The sequence below is a fragment of the Ochlerotatus camptorhynchus genome, unplaced genomic scaffold (assembly GCF_037179485.1).
Source record: "Ochlerotatus camptorhynchus isolate MF236.1 unplaced genomic scaffold, CSIRO-AGI_Acam_v1.1 ptg000176l, whole genome shotgun sequence".
Classification (NCBI taxonomy): domain Eukaryota; kingdom Metazoa; phylum Arthropoda; class Insecta; order Diptera; family Culicidae; genus Ochlerotatus; species Ochlerotatus camptorhynchus.
The window spans coordinates 1,595,001-1,610,664 of record NW_027040666.1 but is presented as its reverse complement, the minus strand read 5'-3'; the positions used below and the strand labels follow the sequence as shown (position 1 = coordinate 1,610,664).

At 37.2% G+C, this 15,664-nt stretch overlaps 1 protein-coding gene across 5 annotated transcripts in view; it reads left to right on the top strand.

Annotated features, from left to right (window-relative positions):
• Positions 1-15,664, top strand: part of Sema1a (semaphorin 1a) — a 464,598-nt gene that overhangs the window by 290,564 nt on the left and 158,370 nt on the right. For all 5 annotated transcript variants that reach the window (XR_010517657.1, XR_010517655.1, XR_010517654.1 and 2 more), the window contains exon 3: positions 6,140-6,242. Coding sequence is in view for 1 of the 5 variants with exons in the window: in XM_065222649.1 (XP_065078721.1) it covers positions 6,140-6,242 (103 nt within the window). In the remaining 4 variants the exon portion in view is untranslated. The remainder of the gene's footprint in view (positions 1-6,139; positions 6,243-15,664) is intronic.

The following is a 15,664-nucleotide window of genomic DNA, read 5'->3' as shown; positions in this document are numbered from 1 at the left end:
CATCTACAACAAGTACTATCATTAAATGGGTTCCGAAAAGAAAAATTCTAAGATTTGTGCAGAAAATTGTCCCAACTCCCCACCGCGTTCAGATGAATATCCCCGTACTCAAATAGTGGAAAACAGTTGTGATGAAAATAAAACAAACAGTGATATCAGGAATTCAATTGAAATTATGTTTGGCAATCTATGTTTGAAATTGGTCTCACAAAATCACATTTATGAGACCAACAGACAACTTTTGCTGCCTTTTTGAATATAGGTATAGGAGATGACTAATTACATTTACTAGAAAATTATGTCTAAAAATAAATAAAATTTCAAGTTTATGATTTTTTTCAAAATCAGTAAAAATGAGTAAAGTGACTGAAACTTACGTCACGACATGTAAAAATATGTCGTTAGTGTTTTTTTTTTTTTTTTTTTTTTCTTTATTATAGAGATTTTTAGCCTGAGGCTAGTTCATCTCTTATGTCGTTAGTGTGTTGTTCCAGTAAATTTAAGACTGGACGTAAATTTAGGTCAATTAAGCCGCTTATTTTGAGCACATCTAAAAAGATTTAAATCTCCATGAAATTTTTCAAGTGTGTGCATTACATGATGCTATCTCATATCTATCATTTTAAATAAGTTGGAGGCGAACCAGCCCAAGGCTGAAAGCCTCCTTAATAAAGCTAAATAATAATAATCATTTTAAATAATGAAGAATTACTCGTTTCTCCTGTTAATTTATATGTTTTTACATTGGTAAAAAGTTAACAAGAAAAATATGGAGTTTCACAACACTTTTTTTGTTGTACATATTCATACCGAACTTCAATTGTGTTACAAACAATTACAATTTTAACATTCTCTTGTCATTCTTATCAACATTGTGTGCCATTTGCTGATTCATTTGTATTGCTGTGTAGTTTTGAAATAGCATATGCTATGTGAATTTTTTGGATTCATTCCCATGAAACATCGAATTCTTTAACTGAGCCATAGAATCTGAGTTGTTGTTCTCAAGCTAAATAATAGCCATGCCGAACCTTGCAATTGATGGAAACAGTGGAAACACATTATCATTATCGTTTATATGTGAGGTGATAGGTGAATTTCACATAGAGTAGGTTAACAAAATTAAATCGCTTGAATTTTTTATAACTAAGAAACAAATTTCCGACCAAATCTTTGATAGTGTAATACCTGTTAATTCATATTCCATGTTCAACCTCAGTGAAATAGACTATCGAGATTCAAAAGATGTCCTTATGATTTTAGCCTCAAAAATCGCCATTGATACGCCATGCAAATTTTTGACAGAATTTTTACGCTTCTGTAACGAGCGTTTTGCCGGCTTAACTTAACTTCAACTTAACGTTCAAGATGACCTCCACAGTTATAAATTGAGACCTTGCCAACCGTTTTAAAAAAGTGATGAATTTATTATAGGCCAGCCTCCAGTTCGATTCATAACCACAAAATATGACTCTGTGCAAAAATGGTAAAGATCATGAGAGGTCACGCCAATGATTTGAATTTTGTTTCGAGATTTCGGTGTATTTGTATGGGAAATTATTGATTTTCACTTACATTGCTGTATGTTTGGTTATAGTTATACAAAAATTAATATGTGGTTATCGGTATATATTGATAAAGGTTTAGAGGTCACGCCGATGATTTGACATTTGTATGAGAATTGCTATGGAAAAATAAAAAAAAACGCTTAAATCGCTCTAACTTTGCTTGTGGCAATTATCAACAAGCATATTGTTGTTGTGGTAAAATTGACGTTGTTGCCATTTTTACGCATATATTTATTTTGTTATATGCTGTAAAACTGATTGTAACGACAATAGGCTTTTTGATCATTGCCACAAGCTAAGTTAGAGCGATATAAGCGTTTTTTTTTTAATTCTTCCCTAGTAATTCCCATACAAATGTCAAATCATCGGCGTGACCTCTAAACCTTTATCAGTATTTACCAATTGATACACAGGTTCATGTTTTGGAATTATGAATCGAACTGTAGGGTGGCCGATCAGAAATTCATCAATTCCTTAGATCAGTCGGTAAAGGTGCAGCTACAAAGCAAAATTATGTTGGAGGTGGCTGCGTCCGGTCTCGGCATTTTTTGGGTTAGAAAATTTCTTGACTTCCCTGGGAAATATAGTATGATTGTACTTGCCACACAATTTTACGATGATGATGATGATGGTCTCACCTCTTACCCCTACAAAGGTTTGAGCTGGACGATTTATCTTTAAGATAATTAAATATGACATTTTAACCAGGTTAGTGAACAAAATCGATCTGGTTACAGTTACAGATATAAATTTCCTCTAGAGTTTACAGTTCCTTCACAGCGATATAAATGTGGAAAAACTTGGGCGTCCACCTCTTAGTTCGCCTTTTTATTCACCTAAAATATTCATAAGTATTACAAGCGATCAAGAGTTAATGAACAATCAACAAAGCATCATATTACACTAGCAACCCCGCAATCTGATGCTATCATAATTTTCAGCAATGTCAGGAAGCTCACGAGCCCCCAACATTTGCCAAAAAACTTACTACTAACTCAAGGTATCTTCCAAATAAGCTTCAAAATTGCATTTTTTTTTTTTCAAATGTTAAATCCAGTCCTCTATATCCGTAATACGCGCGCGAGGCTCAAACCTTTGTAGACTACTATTTTTTTTAAATCTACTACTATTAAATCAAATATTAAAAATCTGTCATCGCCATCGTGGCGAACAGAAATAGTTTGTGAAGTGCTACAATAATTATTAAAAAGTCGTTATAACAGCTATCCATATAAAATAATCCGTTAGAGATAACTTCTTCAAGATACATAATTTGTCAATTTATAAAAAAAAAAATCAGTAGATAACTGATCAAAAGACAGTTTTAACGTGTGAAATACAGTGTCTCTTAAATTCTGTAAGTGTTGCTGAACGTTTGATAAGTCTAGGCATCGAATTGAAAACATTCATTCCTTTAAAATATAATGAATTTTGTGAAGCACAAGTCAAGAAATATATGGTGTTCTTATTTCAGCCGCGTCTCTAGTATTATATCTTTGAAAGTCACTTCCTCTTTCAATTCGATCACACAAATATCGAGGCAGCAAACCGTTAACTACTTTAAAAATGAACACCATAGTCAAATATACAATTCTTTGCTTCACCGACAACCATTGTAAGGCGTCTAGCATCAAAGTTGAGGAAATGAATCTATTACACCTCAAAATCAAACGCATTATTTTACTCTGCAAGCGCTGTAATCTCGATATTTGTGTTGCATTGAAAAGAAATTAAATGGAAGGGCAAAAGAAGAGATGATTGATATGTATAGCTGTATTTTACTGGCAATAGTTAAATCGTTTTTCAATCGACATGTAATTCCATACTTCTTGGCAATTTTCTTCATGACATTGTCAATGTGAACTTAAGTTTGTCATCAATAATCACGCCAAGACATTTAATCGCCTGAACGCGATCAATAGTCTCATCATCAATTACAACAGAGACGTTCTCATTTAATCGCTTCCGCGAAATTACCATAAATTTAGTTTTACTTGTATTCAATTTCAACTGCTTATACTTATACTTATATATATAACTGTGGAAGTGCATATAGAACACTAACTTGATAGCAGCAATAAGCTAATATGCGATAAACAATAAGCTTGAAATGCAAGGCAGAAGAAGAAGGCCTATTATCAGACAAGTTTGGGCCAAAGGGTCTCCAAATTTTATGAAAGCTTGCCAACAAGTAGGCTTATGATTATATGATTGGAAAAAAAAACATCTGAGTGGTTCATTTTCCCGATAGTAAAAAAATCCCCTCTGTCTAAAACGCATTACATATGAATTGATTTTATATATTTGATCATCATTAAAAAAGAAATCAAAACAGCTGCACGTTCGGTAAAACTTTGACCTTCATTTTAAAAGCTATTTAATTTGAAACAAAATTTCAAAACATGTTCAACCTTGTTTAAATGGTCAAATCATGTCATTTTAGTGAAGATGCAGTTTCAAAGAAGCTGAAAAGCAATTGAATTGAATTGCATAAATTTTACCAAACAGTTCAGCTGTTCAGATTTCGGTAAAAATTACCGAAGTTGGTCATAATTTCTTAGTGTGTATTATTGATTGAATTCCAACTGAAATCACTAATTTAGTAAAAGTGTACATATTTTCAAAACAGGATGACTTCGACACACTTCGCTTCAAAAATGGTTGTCGGAATTATGGAATTATTAGGTGATATTTTAAATTTGTTATATACAACAAGAAGTTGTAAAGCATGTTTTTGACAAATACAACCTGTCAATTTTGCTTTCAGTCCTTGATGAATCCATAATTCTTAAAAACAATGTTTGTAGCGAAGTGAGTCGAAGCAACCCGGTTTTCTAAATTTTTTTTTTAGTAGTGTTAACTACCCCATTTCCGGCCTATTAAGCCCTACCCGCACTTAGTTTTTCTTAATATAGCGCAGTTTAGCACCAAACGGAATGTTATTATTACTGATGGCTTCCAAATTTATTTATCTTTCCGTACGTTTCGTAAGATTTTATAAAGAGAAACCAATCGTTAAGATATTGTAAAAAGTCTAACACTGCTTATTGAAGCCAAACTCGGCCTAACGCCATTGAAACGTCAATGAATTCACTTCGGCCTATCGGATGAAGATAAAGATCGATTTGGTCGGAGCGTTTCATTTGTATTTGAGAATATTTGGTACAAACATTCATATCACGCGTTCTTGTGGACTTCGTTCGGTAGCATTTGAACTAAAGTATTGTACCAAACGCATAATTTACCTGTTAACGCCGAAATCATTGATTTATTTGATGTTTTCTGCTCGATGGGCCCAAAATGGGCACTTAAGCCGAAGTAGTTCTGTACCCTACTTATCCTCCATTGATGATAAAAATAATGGACAATGTCCTCTTTGTTCTCCAGAAATCATTTGAATTGTCCTCCTTTTCGATTTTTTTCATATGGTAACCCTGCCTAAGCACACGATAAATTGCCTTTTTCCATATCAAATGAACTGATTCTATCGCTCATTACTCTAACAAGAATCCTGATCCATCGCATTGATACCACAATGACGTAATTTCCAATCCGTGATAAATTGCCCTCAATGAATCAAAATAATCTAAAAAAAGCACAAATTGACTCCCGCTACATGCCACAGCCGCAACGCATTTCAATTCAACCCCGCAGCGCCCAATGAACCGATAACAATGTTTGATCCGTTTAATTCCTTTTAAAATTAATCAACTTTCAGATCAACGCAAACTTGATTTACAATTCAATTTGCAGTATTGATGGCTCACTGCAGTGAACGTCGGGACAAAAAACAGGAAAAACGCTTACAGACAGCTGTACGGCATTTCCCTTCTTTTCCACCACAGCGTCATCGGCTCTAGAGTTCATCGTTAGCAAGATTCAAGCATTCAAGTCGCGTTGTCTCCCGTATTTTTTCTACCACCATTCTTACAATTTCAACCCTCTTATGTACATGTTCACCTATGAGTGCGCAAGACACCCTGTCGAACTGGCTCCAGACTGCTCCTAGTTTTCCGTACACTGTCTTATCTGTGTCTATGTAAATAAACATGTTGATGTTTTCTTTCTGATAAATTACCTACCGTTTATCGTTCGCACAGTTCCTTCGTTGGCTTACTTCCATTTATCCTGCTTTTTCGTTGTTGCGGAGAAAATCCGGAAGTGGACCCATTCTTTTCCCGTGATTGCGTTCTGCTCTAGGTATCTGCTGCAATCGTTACACTTGTGCCTTGTCTCATTTGTCTTCTCGGTTTTACGTATTGATTTTGGCTTTCCACTTAAGAAGAATATATCGTTCTTGATTTCTTTACACAACCATTGCGATCGTGAGTATGAGATAGAACTGTTTATTGCTGTTTTGTTCCGGATTTTTACACTTCCAGAGAATGCAAAAAATATCCATTCAATTGTTTGCACGAAACATTTCATTTAAACACATTCTGATGTCATATAGCAGCATATAAAGCTTAACGAAATCCTATATTATTTACCATAAACATGTCAAAAATAACAACATCACGACCCAAATTCTAATCCATGCATTGTAATATTTCTTCCATTTCTACTTCTAGCCGAAGAGGAATACCTGAGGTTTCAGGGAAACGAATCGATCATCGACTACTTCAAGCTCGTTCTACGGGATGCCACCAGCAACAGTTTGCTGGTGGGTGCAAGGTGAGTGGCATATTTATGCAGTAGTTAATTTAGTCCCACAATGAATGAAATTTCTAGTGAACATTGTTTATGCAGGACATATTTGGTACACTTTTTTTATTATTACAGAACCTGCCTACCAGATATTTCAAAATTGATGATAAAAAGATGCTCAAATGTGGATACTTTATTTTTTGCGTAACTTTCGACCCCTAGGAAAGTGGCACCATTATTTCAGTAGTTGTAGGATTTGAACTGGTATCACACCATAATCCATTAATAATTAAATTTATGGGTCAAAAGGTCTAAATACGAAAGGTAGAAAGAGAAAAACGGTCAAAAGGGACAAAAAGTCGAAAGGAATATATTATGGAAAGGACAAAAGCAGACGAAATATTCTGAATATGATTTATCATGGTATACTGCAATTCTGACAAGTGAAGTTTGACTTTATGCTATGTCTCTTCTGTGAAGGCTGTTCGTAATTAGGTTAGAACTATTTAAAATAAAATTTGGGGTTGATCTCTCGTGGGAAGAGATCATTGTAAAACTGTGGCCATGAAATGGGATAGGCAGCTATGGTGTAAGGTATGACACTGGCGAGGTTATGCACGCCACCATGATATTTCGCATAAAAATATATTTTTATCAACTTTTCATTGCAACGGTAGGTAGTATTCAGAGTCTTGAATTTATATATTTCAAATTAAACATTTTTCAATAAAAAAATAAATTATAAAAATTTAAAATTGATAGGCAAAAATAAGAGCATTCCCAAGCATATGGTATACGAATCAACATACTGCACTGCCATCTTCATAATCTGTGGGGAAATTTACCGATTACGATCGCAAATTAGCGTTTTTAGTGAATAAAATAGGTCAGGTGTGTCATGGGCAGAAATACAATATGCTAGTGCGCAATTTAATGTCTTTCTAACTGTTTGATTTCACTTGACATATGACTAGATGGAAGGTTGCTTTCTTCGGCAATGTTGATCAGGTGAAGAAGATTTATTGAATGGATAACAGCCAGTTCAAAATTGATTCACCAACGGTGGTATAATTTATACGTAATTCATAATTAAATGTTTATACTTAACAGCTAGCCAATATATAAGCTTCCTTTCTTGATCAAAGTTGCTCAATTGGACTAGACCTATTCTATAGTAAACAGTTCAGTTCAAAATTCACTCAGCAGGCGGCAATAGTGCACCATTTTACTTTTAACTGTTTCAGATATTTTACATGACATTTTGAAGTAGGCTACGGTGTTCAGTTGACGTGTTTATGTTGTGCTGTGTGATTTTAACAGGGGACTTGGCTGAATATATCAAACTATTTTTGATATTTTTAATTTCTATTCCAATTTGGTGATGGTAATAACGTGCCGCTCATAAGAAGTGATGCCACATATACAGATTTTTTATTCAATATTTTGATACAGTTTACAGATTTTTAGAAAAATATACAGATTTTACAGAATTTTCAAATAAGTGGAAAATATTTTTCATTCTTTATTATATATATTAATTCCTATAAATAATCGATTCTTTCTTTTCATCTGCTTAAATTCACTCTTCGAGCACCAAACCCAAATCGCATTTTTCACTAAATTAAATATAACTTTTTTATCTTAGGTAACTTTGAAAGGATTTCTCAGGGACAGATGTTCTGATTTCTGATTTCTCGTTCGAAGGGATATTAGTTTTCTTATCGTATTGATTTATTAACCATGTCACAGGGTGACAGGTTCTATGGTTAATTATTTTTTTGGTTTTATCAAATCGGTGAACAAACCAAGTGGTGAACAACGAGGTTAATACAGATGGTGACCCCAAGAGTTAGCTGAATATTTTCATTTTTGAAAAAAAAATAACAATTTATGCAATTCAACTAAAACTCCCAAATTAAAGTTATGTTTTGTGACAAAATGCAATACAATTTAACCTGTCCGTTTTAAATCTGAACACTTTTTAGATCTGCATGCCTTTGTCAAAAGTCATTTCGCTAATCTGCATGCCCTGGTCAAAAGTCATTTAGGACATGGAATGAAGTCCAGCGAAATGGAACGATGCGAAACGAATCGCAGAATCAAAGCAAAACAGCAGGTTACCAGAAACTAAAGCAAAACTAAAGCTACAGTAAAAGTGTGGACGTCTGTCAAAAGTTGTTGCACCGCTTTGCTCGATTGGAACAGCTTTTTTCAGTATTGGGGTGACAGTCGTCCATACTTAAACTAAAGGGCTTTACCAGAAACTCGCTTTTCTAATGGTCGTAGGGTAACTAGAAGCTCAAATTAAAATGATCGTTAATTTGCATGAAGTGTCGATCAAATTAACTGACAACAAATACTGATTACACTTTGGTTCGAACAAAAACAAGCGAATTCAATATCCTTAAATAAAGCTGCCAGATTTGATCAAACAATTTGAAGGAAAAGAAAGTTCAAAAATTAACATTTTATGAAGAATCGCGGGGTAAAAAAACAACAAATAACAAATAACAATTGATTGTCATGAAGCACTAACACTTGAATAATTGAGCCCTCTAACGGTTTACTGCGACGAAGCGAACAATGAAACTGGGCCGGCTTGGTCAAACGGCTTGGCGGTGCCGAAATTGATGGAAGCTCCTTGAATGCAGATTGTCCAATGTTGTTTTTTACCGCTCAGTACTGTAGAGCTGTTAAGAGGCGCAAGTTGGCAAATGTTGCATCTTCGGGCTCCGGTTCAGTATATTTTTCGTTATCATCAAGTATTTTCCAGCTCTAGCTCATATGTATCCCCTTAGAGTGTGTCGTACTTCATAGATGCTCTCAAGAGGTGAAGATGGTTCAATACGATGGGGTGGTAGACTCTCTGGAGCTGCCTCCAGGATATCCGCAGAAAACACTGGAGAACGTGTTTCTTGGCTGGAGCTACTTGCAGAACGTTCCGTATGAATCACTTTCTTATACAGAAGCATGTTAACAATTTTGTTGAGATTATTTTGTACGTTTCACTTGAAAGTGTTGGAAGTCTTGATAATTTTCCATGAATCCATGTTGAATAAAAGTTTTAGCTGGTTGTTTACAATTTAGATAAGTTGGAACTGAGTGCTTATCACTGTTTTAAAATAGAGGTTTTATGGCCAACTAGTTTTATAGCGGTTGCTTATAAAACAACATTGGGATTGGTTGTTTGACAATCATAAACCCTATCATAAATCAAAATTGCATTTGTTCCATTTTTATTACTTCCTTATTGTGACATTACGTATGACCGCCATAAAAACATCATTATTGTATACCTTGTATCATAAAGGTTACAGCCTTGTATTGCTCGGATTAAATCATCGTATAAAACGTATTGGTATTCAAGCATTAAGACACGTCAGCAATAAGTATTCCATTCAAAAACCTGATTTATTCCACCATAAATGCGACGATTTGCCCACTCATTGCAGCAAGGATGCCTGGATTTGTTCGAAACTGAAACTTCAATAAGTGATCGATACTTGGGTGTTATTCGTGAATGTTTAGTACTTCTATATACGTTCCAAATCAAATTAGATAACCGCTTACGGGTTTCAATCACTGACTAGCTCGTTTGTTCCGCTTCCCCACATAAATATGTACGCAGATGAATATTTTTTTTAGCTTGTGGTTTTTCTCAATGGATAATACCTACTCGCGAACAGTGAAAATAAAAATCGTTTTGCTGGATAATAATTTGCGATTATTTGTATTACATGCTCTGCATGACAGGTAGGCTTCGGGATTATTACATGGAAGACTGCTCCCGAACGACCATTCTTGCCTTGGAGCTGAGTTATAAATTCTACTCTCTGCAGCGTGGTACCTATTTTCCCTACAGACACGCTTCAATTTTCCGGCAAAGGGAAGGGATCAGCAGTGGAAGTGGGTGAGCAAATTTCGAGCCACAAATCTAATATTTATGATCCGCTCATCCCCATTGGCAACAAAATCGTTTCTTTTTTCACAGTTTTTTTTTTTGCATAATGGCTGTGCAAAGACAATTTTCTTCGGTTATTGCCGTCATTCGCTTCCTTTTTCGTTGCACGTAACTTGAGCCTTGTACTCATCGCAGCGTATAGCAGAAAGGCGGTCGCTATAAATTGGCTTAATAAAGTCATAAAACTTTTAACTAAAATCGATACCAGCTGCAATGAAAAGAAGTTGTACCACGCCACGGAACATGAAAAGTTCGTGTAGGAATAGACGCGATGTCGTAGTTCATGAGTACATTATTGCAAGCGTCATCATTGTAGTGCTGCTACTGACGGTTTATGTTGATATTATTACCGTAATAACGATGTAAACGTTATATCAAAATCATGTTGAAGCTCTTAAGCTTCTTCTTCTCGTCTCGCCGTGTACACCTTGTACTTACTTACCTGCTCAACATTGACTTTGCTCGCTATTGCTTATTTCCCATGGTTCTTTCAACACGTCACCTGCAATGAAAGTGCATTTCACCAACTTACTCGATCCGCCCACCTTTTGTACGCCATTCACAGAACGTAGGTACACGATGTCGTACGTCGTTCGCTTTACACAAAATGCAAGAATAAAATTATATGTGAAAAGCATTAAAAAAGTTTAAACGAATATGTTGGCTCATGTGCAAAATTAATTTTAATAATTTCCTACGGACGGAGCATTCTAACGCTAGGGAAATTGAAATTTAATGTGAGTAGTTAAGCATTGATGCCATGCGAAGTGTACTGTGTAGTTTAATGTTCTGACTGATTTTTCACTTCACGAAGTTCTACCGCCCGCAGAGTACTGGTCAGCCCTGTAATGGTGGTTACTTATTATTACGCGTTAACACAACAAATATGAGTGCAAAATTTTACACTGTTAAATCAAGCGGAAAACTAATTCTGCCTTCAACGAAATGAATTTGATTACTGATTTTGCATTCATAATATTTAACTGAATACGGGCCTGGCGTAAATCGTTAGCATCCGCTAAAAAACCTTGAGTTCAAACCTCACTCCGGACAAGCTACGAATGACCTAAAATGTGTTAAACAAAACCAATAAACAATAATCGTTATTTCAACGACAGATGAAATTAAATTAAAATTCCCTAACATGTAACTGGTCATCCTAATGACAAAAAAAGAGTCTGATATTTTGCGATAAGGAAAAAAACTACCAATTTTTACGAAATTTTGAGAAGCACTAGGATAGAGAACTACTTCGGCCTAATCGCCCATTTTGGACCTATCGAGCAGAAAACTTCAAATAAATCCATGATTTCAGAGTTAACAAGTCAATTATGCGTTTGGTACGATACTTCAGTTCATAAGCTACGGAACGAAGTTAATAAGAACGCGTGATATTTTGCACCCATTATTCTCAAAAACAAAAGAAGCGCTCCGACCGAATCAATTTTTATCGTCATCCGATAGGCCGAAGTGAATTCATTGGCGTTTCAATGGCGTTTCAATGCTTTAGGCCGAGTTTAGAATCCGTAGGCCGAGTTTGGCGTCAAGAAGTAGTGTTAGACTTTTGACAATATCTCAACGATTGGTTTCTCTTTATCAAATCTTACGGTACATACGGAAAGGTTAATAAATTTGAAAGCCATCAGTAATAATAACATTCCGTTTTGTGCTAAACTGAGCTAGATTAAGAAATACTAAGTGCGGGTTGTGCTTTATAGGCCGGAAATGGGGTAGTTAACCCTATTTTGTTTTGCTATGGTATTTGTATAATAACTTATTTGAGCATGTTGAATAAAAGGGTATCATTTTGTAATTCGATAAAGTATGGGTGCTTATCGATGCAAAAGCGGATTTAAGACTGATGCTGTGGGAGAAGGGGGGGGGGGGGTAAGAAGGGTGGGGCTGCAATACCAAATTTAAAGGCGTAACCATAATTATATATTTTTTCCTTGATTTGTTTTCCGTCGAGCTTGTTTTCCGTGCTGAGCACCAATGCTACCGACGCCAGGGAGGCAGCTCCCACACCTGGACCCTACCTATCGACCCATCATCAACTCATGAACCGGGAACCAACGGCTTTACTTCCCTTCCGAAGGAAAGCGTGATCAGAGATGTTATACCTCAGAACATCTCGGTGGCGCCGACTGGGATTGAACCCAGGGCCTGCTGGCTGGGGTGAGAGGTAATCACGCTTACCGCTACACCACCGGCACCGCTAACTACTATTATATTTATCATTATAGGACTGACACTGGGACTAGGGCATTATTGACGCTAAAATGTTCGAAGACTTATGTATACTTATCTCAGGATTGTGAAGGAAGAAAATTGTCCAAATGTTCTGAAAATATTAATCATTAAAATCGATAACTTAATCAAGTCCAGTTTGATTTTTGTTATTTCGTCTTCAGGTGATACGATCCAGCATTCAAAAATCATAGGCACTTGCACTCCCACTTCTAGTTTTCTAGGGACTTATCTCGGGCAATATTGCGATTTCAGGCTTTAAATTTGCATCACCAAACAGTTTTGTTATCAGTTTTCCGGTAGCAGATAATTGACCTCAGAAAAATGCGAAGTGGCACCAGAGCCCGGGTTTATGAATCGTATCACCTTCAGAAATATTTAAAATTTACAGGGATTAATAGCAAAATCGATACAATCGAAACGACGATCATTATTTTTTTAAACTTTATTAGAGAGATTTTTAGCCGTTGGCTAGTTCACGACAATCAGTTTGGCTAACGGCAATACAATAAAACCGAAAAATCTAACGTTGTGCAACTGAATTTTCAATCTTAAACAATCCATACGCTTCCGTCAGTTTTCATCGATTCAGCCATCCGTGAAAGCCCGATCAAATGCAAAATAGCCAGGCCAGACGTATTGATCCCGATTCCAGTAGGTACCCCGTTTGGAACGTTTCATCTTTCCAAACTGCTGATTTGCTCAGCCATATCATCGATGAGATGGGGGGATGTTATTCCCGGAACACACAAACCGAACACAGCCGCAAAACGAGAGACACATAACATAAAATCAATATTGTCGATGTGATGCTACTGCTACTGAGGCTGCTTCTATTACCGTCACTATCGATTATGATGCTGATGATGACGGTGGCGGTGGTGGTGGTGACTATACGCGATATCCTATCGCTATATTGAGAATATACACGTCGCAGAGCATACTCCAAAGCCAATAAATAATTCAGCCACATTATTGATCAAATAACCCCACAGGACTTTGACACATCCGAATCAGCCTTAACTTGCCTTTGGAATATTAATCACTTAATGAATGCCGCTTCACGTTTGGCTCTGGGTAGAGAGACTGCCTCGGGCGACGCATGGATTCAATTTCACGAAATGTTTGTCAGTTTGGTAGGAAAATACACTTGTAGTATATTGGTTGCTTTGAGCCGTTCGTAGAAAATTGATTCCAATCGCAGACATTAACTTATCTTATTGAAATTTATATTGGGTTTCCATTCATAAAGGTCAATGTTATGTCTTGGAAGATATATGTTGATGCACGTAGGCTACAACTCGGTGGTTATAATGGCCACAACCTAAATGTATTGCATTAAATTGCAGATGTTCAGATCGCTAGGTTATGATTGTTTTTTTCCTTGATTTGTTTTAGGTCGATCTTGTTTTCCGTGCTGAGCACCAATGCTATCGACGCCAGAGAGGCAGCTCCCACATCCTATATTATTGTTATGTTATGGAATAGTGTAATGCAATTTTTTGCAACAATCAAAACATCAAAGCCATAGGGCGAGGTACACAAATTACATAACGTAACGTGATTTTGGACCGCCGGACCTATGTAACAATAGATAATGCTTGATCCCTTCTCCAAAAAATGCGTAATACTAACTCACTCCTTCTGCTTTTCAAGATTGTTAAACATACATTTAACGATTATTTGTTATTTCATTGCATCATCTGCAATGTGATAATAGGAACCCAAGTAACATTTCTGGTTTTATGAGGGTTCTGAAGACAATGATTTAGACTTGTAGAATGCTTTAAAACCTCGATAAAACTAGAAATGTTGCTTGGGAAATGTAACTAACATTGAATGTAATACATTTTTGATTTGCGTGTACATCGATTTATTAAACAGCAAATTATTCACTTTGGCGAATCTTCAAATTTTTACACACACACACACACACACACACACATACACGCACACACACACACACAATTACCAAGCAATTGGAGCGATGCTTCAAGTGCATGGGATTCGGTCACCAGGCGAGGAACTGCAATGGCCCTGACAGATCTGATCTGTGCAGGAAATGCGGAGAGAAAGGCCATATTGCAAGAGGCTGCACGAAGCATCCGAGGTGTATGCTCTGCAAAAAAGAGGACGGTAACGATCATACGACGGGAGGCTTCAAATGCCTAGCATACAAAAAGGCGATGGCAGGCCAACAGTAATGGAGGTAACCCAAATAAACCTCAATCATTGCGACATTGCTCAGCAACTGTTGTGGCAGTCGACAACAGAAACAAAGTGCGACGTTGCAATCATTGCGGAACCGTATCGAGTCCCTCCCGATAACGGTAACTGGGTTGCGGATAGAGCTGGGATGGCAGCTATACAAGTTATGGGCAGATACCCCATTCAAGAAGTGGTTGCGAGCTCATACGAAGGCTTCGTCATCGCCAAAATCAACGGAATCTTCATGTGTAGTTGTTACGCACCCCCCAGATGGACGATGGAGAAGTTCCACGAGATGCTTGATGGACTTACCGAAGAGCTGGTCGGACGACGACCGGTAGTCATCGGAGGAGACTTCAATGCTTGGGCAGTGGAGTGGGGAAGCAGGTGTTCCAATGCAAGAGGGCACAGTCTGCTGGAAGCTCTGGCAAAACTGGAAGTTATCCTGGCCAATAAAGGCACCAGCAGCACTTTTCGCAGAGATGGCCGAGAATCCATTATCGACGTTACTTTCTGCAGTCCGTCGCTGATGGCAAACATGGATTGGAGAGTGTGCGAAGGATATACCCATAGCGACCATCAGGCGATACGATATGGCATCGGTCAACGGAATACTGTGGCAGTACGGAGGACGAGAACTTGTGACCGAAAGTGGAAGACGAAAGCTTTCGACAAGGATTTGTTCGTTGAGGCACTTCGTGCGGACGGGAGTCCCGTAGATTTAAATGCGGACGAGCTGACAGAAACGTTAGTGAGAGCATGTGACACGACCATGCCGAGGAAACTGGAGCCAAATAACAGACGGCGTCCAGTCTACTGGTGGAACGAGGCACTTAGTACTCTCCGCGCTAGTTGTCTCAGAGCCAGAAGACGTGTTCAGAGAGCAAGAACGGAAGCAGACAGAGAGGAACGAAGAGAAGTGTTTCGAGCGGCCAGGGCCGCTTTTAAACGAGTGATAAAGCAGAGCAAGTCGAACTGTTTTAAGGAGCTGTGTCGAGACGCTGATGCCAACCCCTGGGGGGACGCATACCGA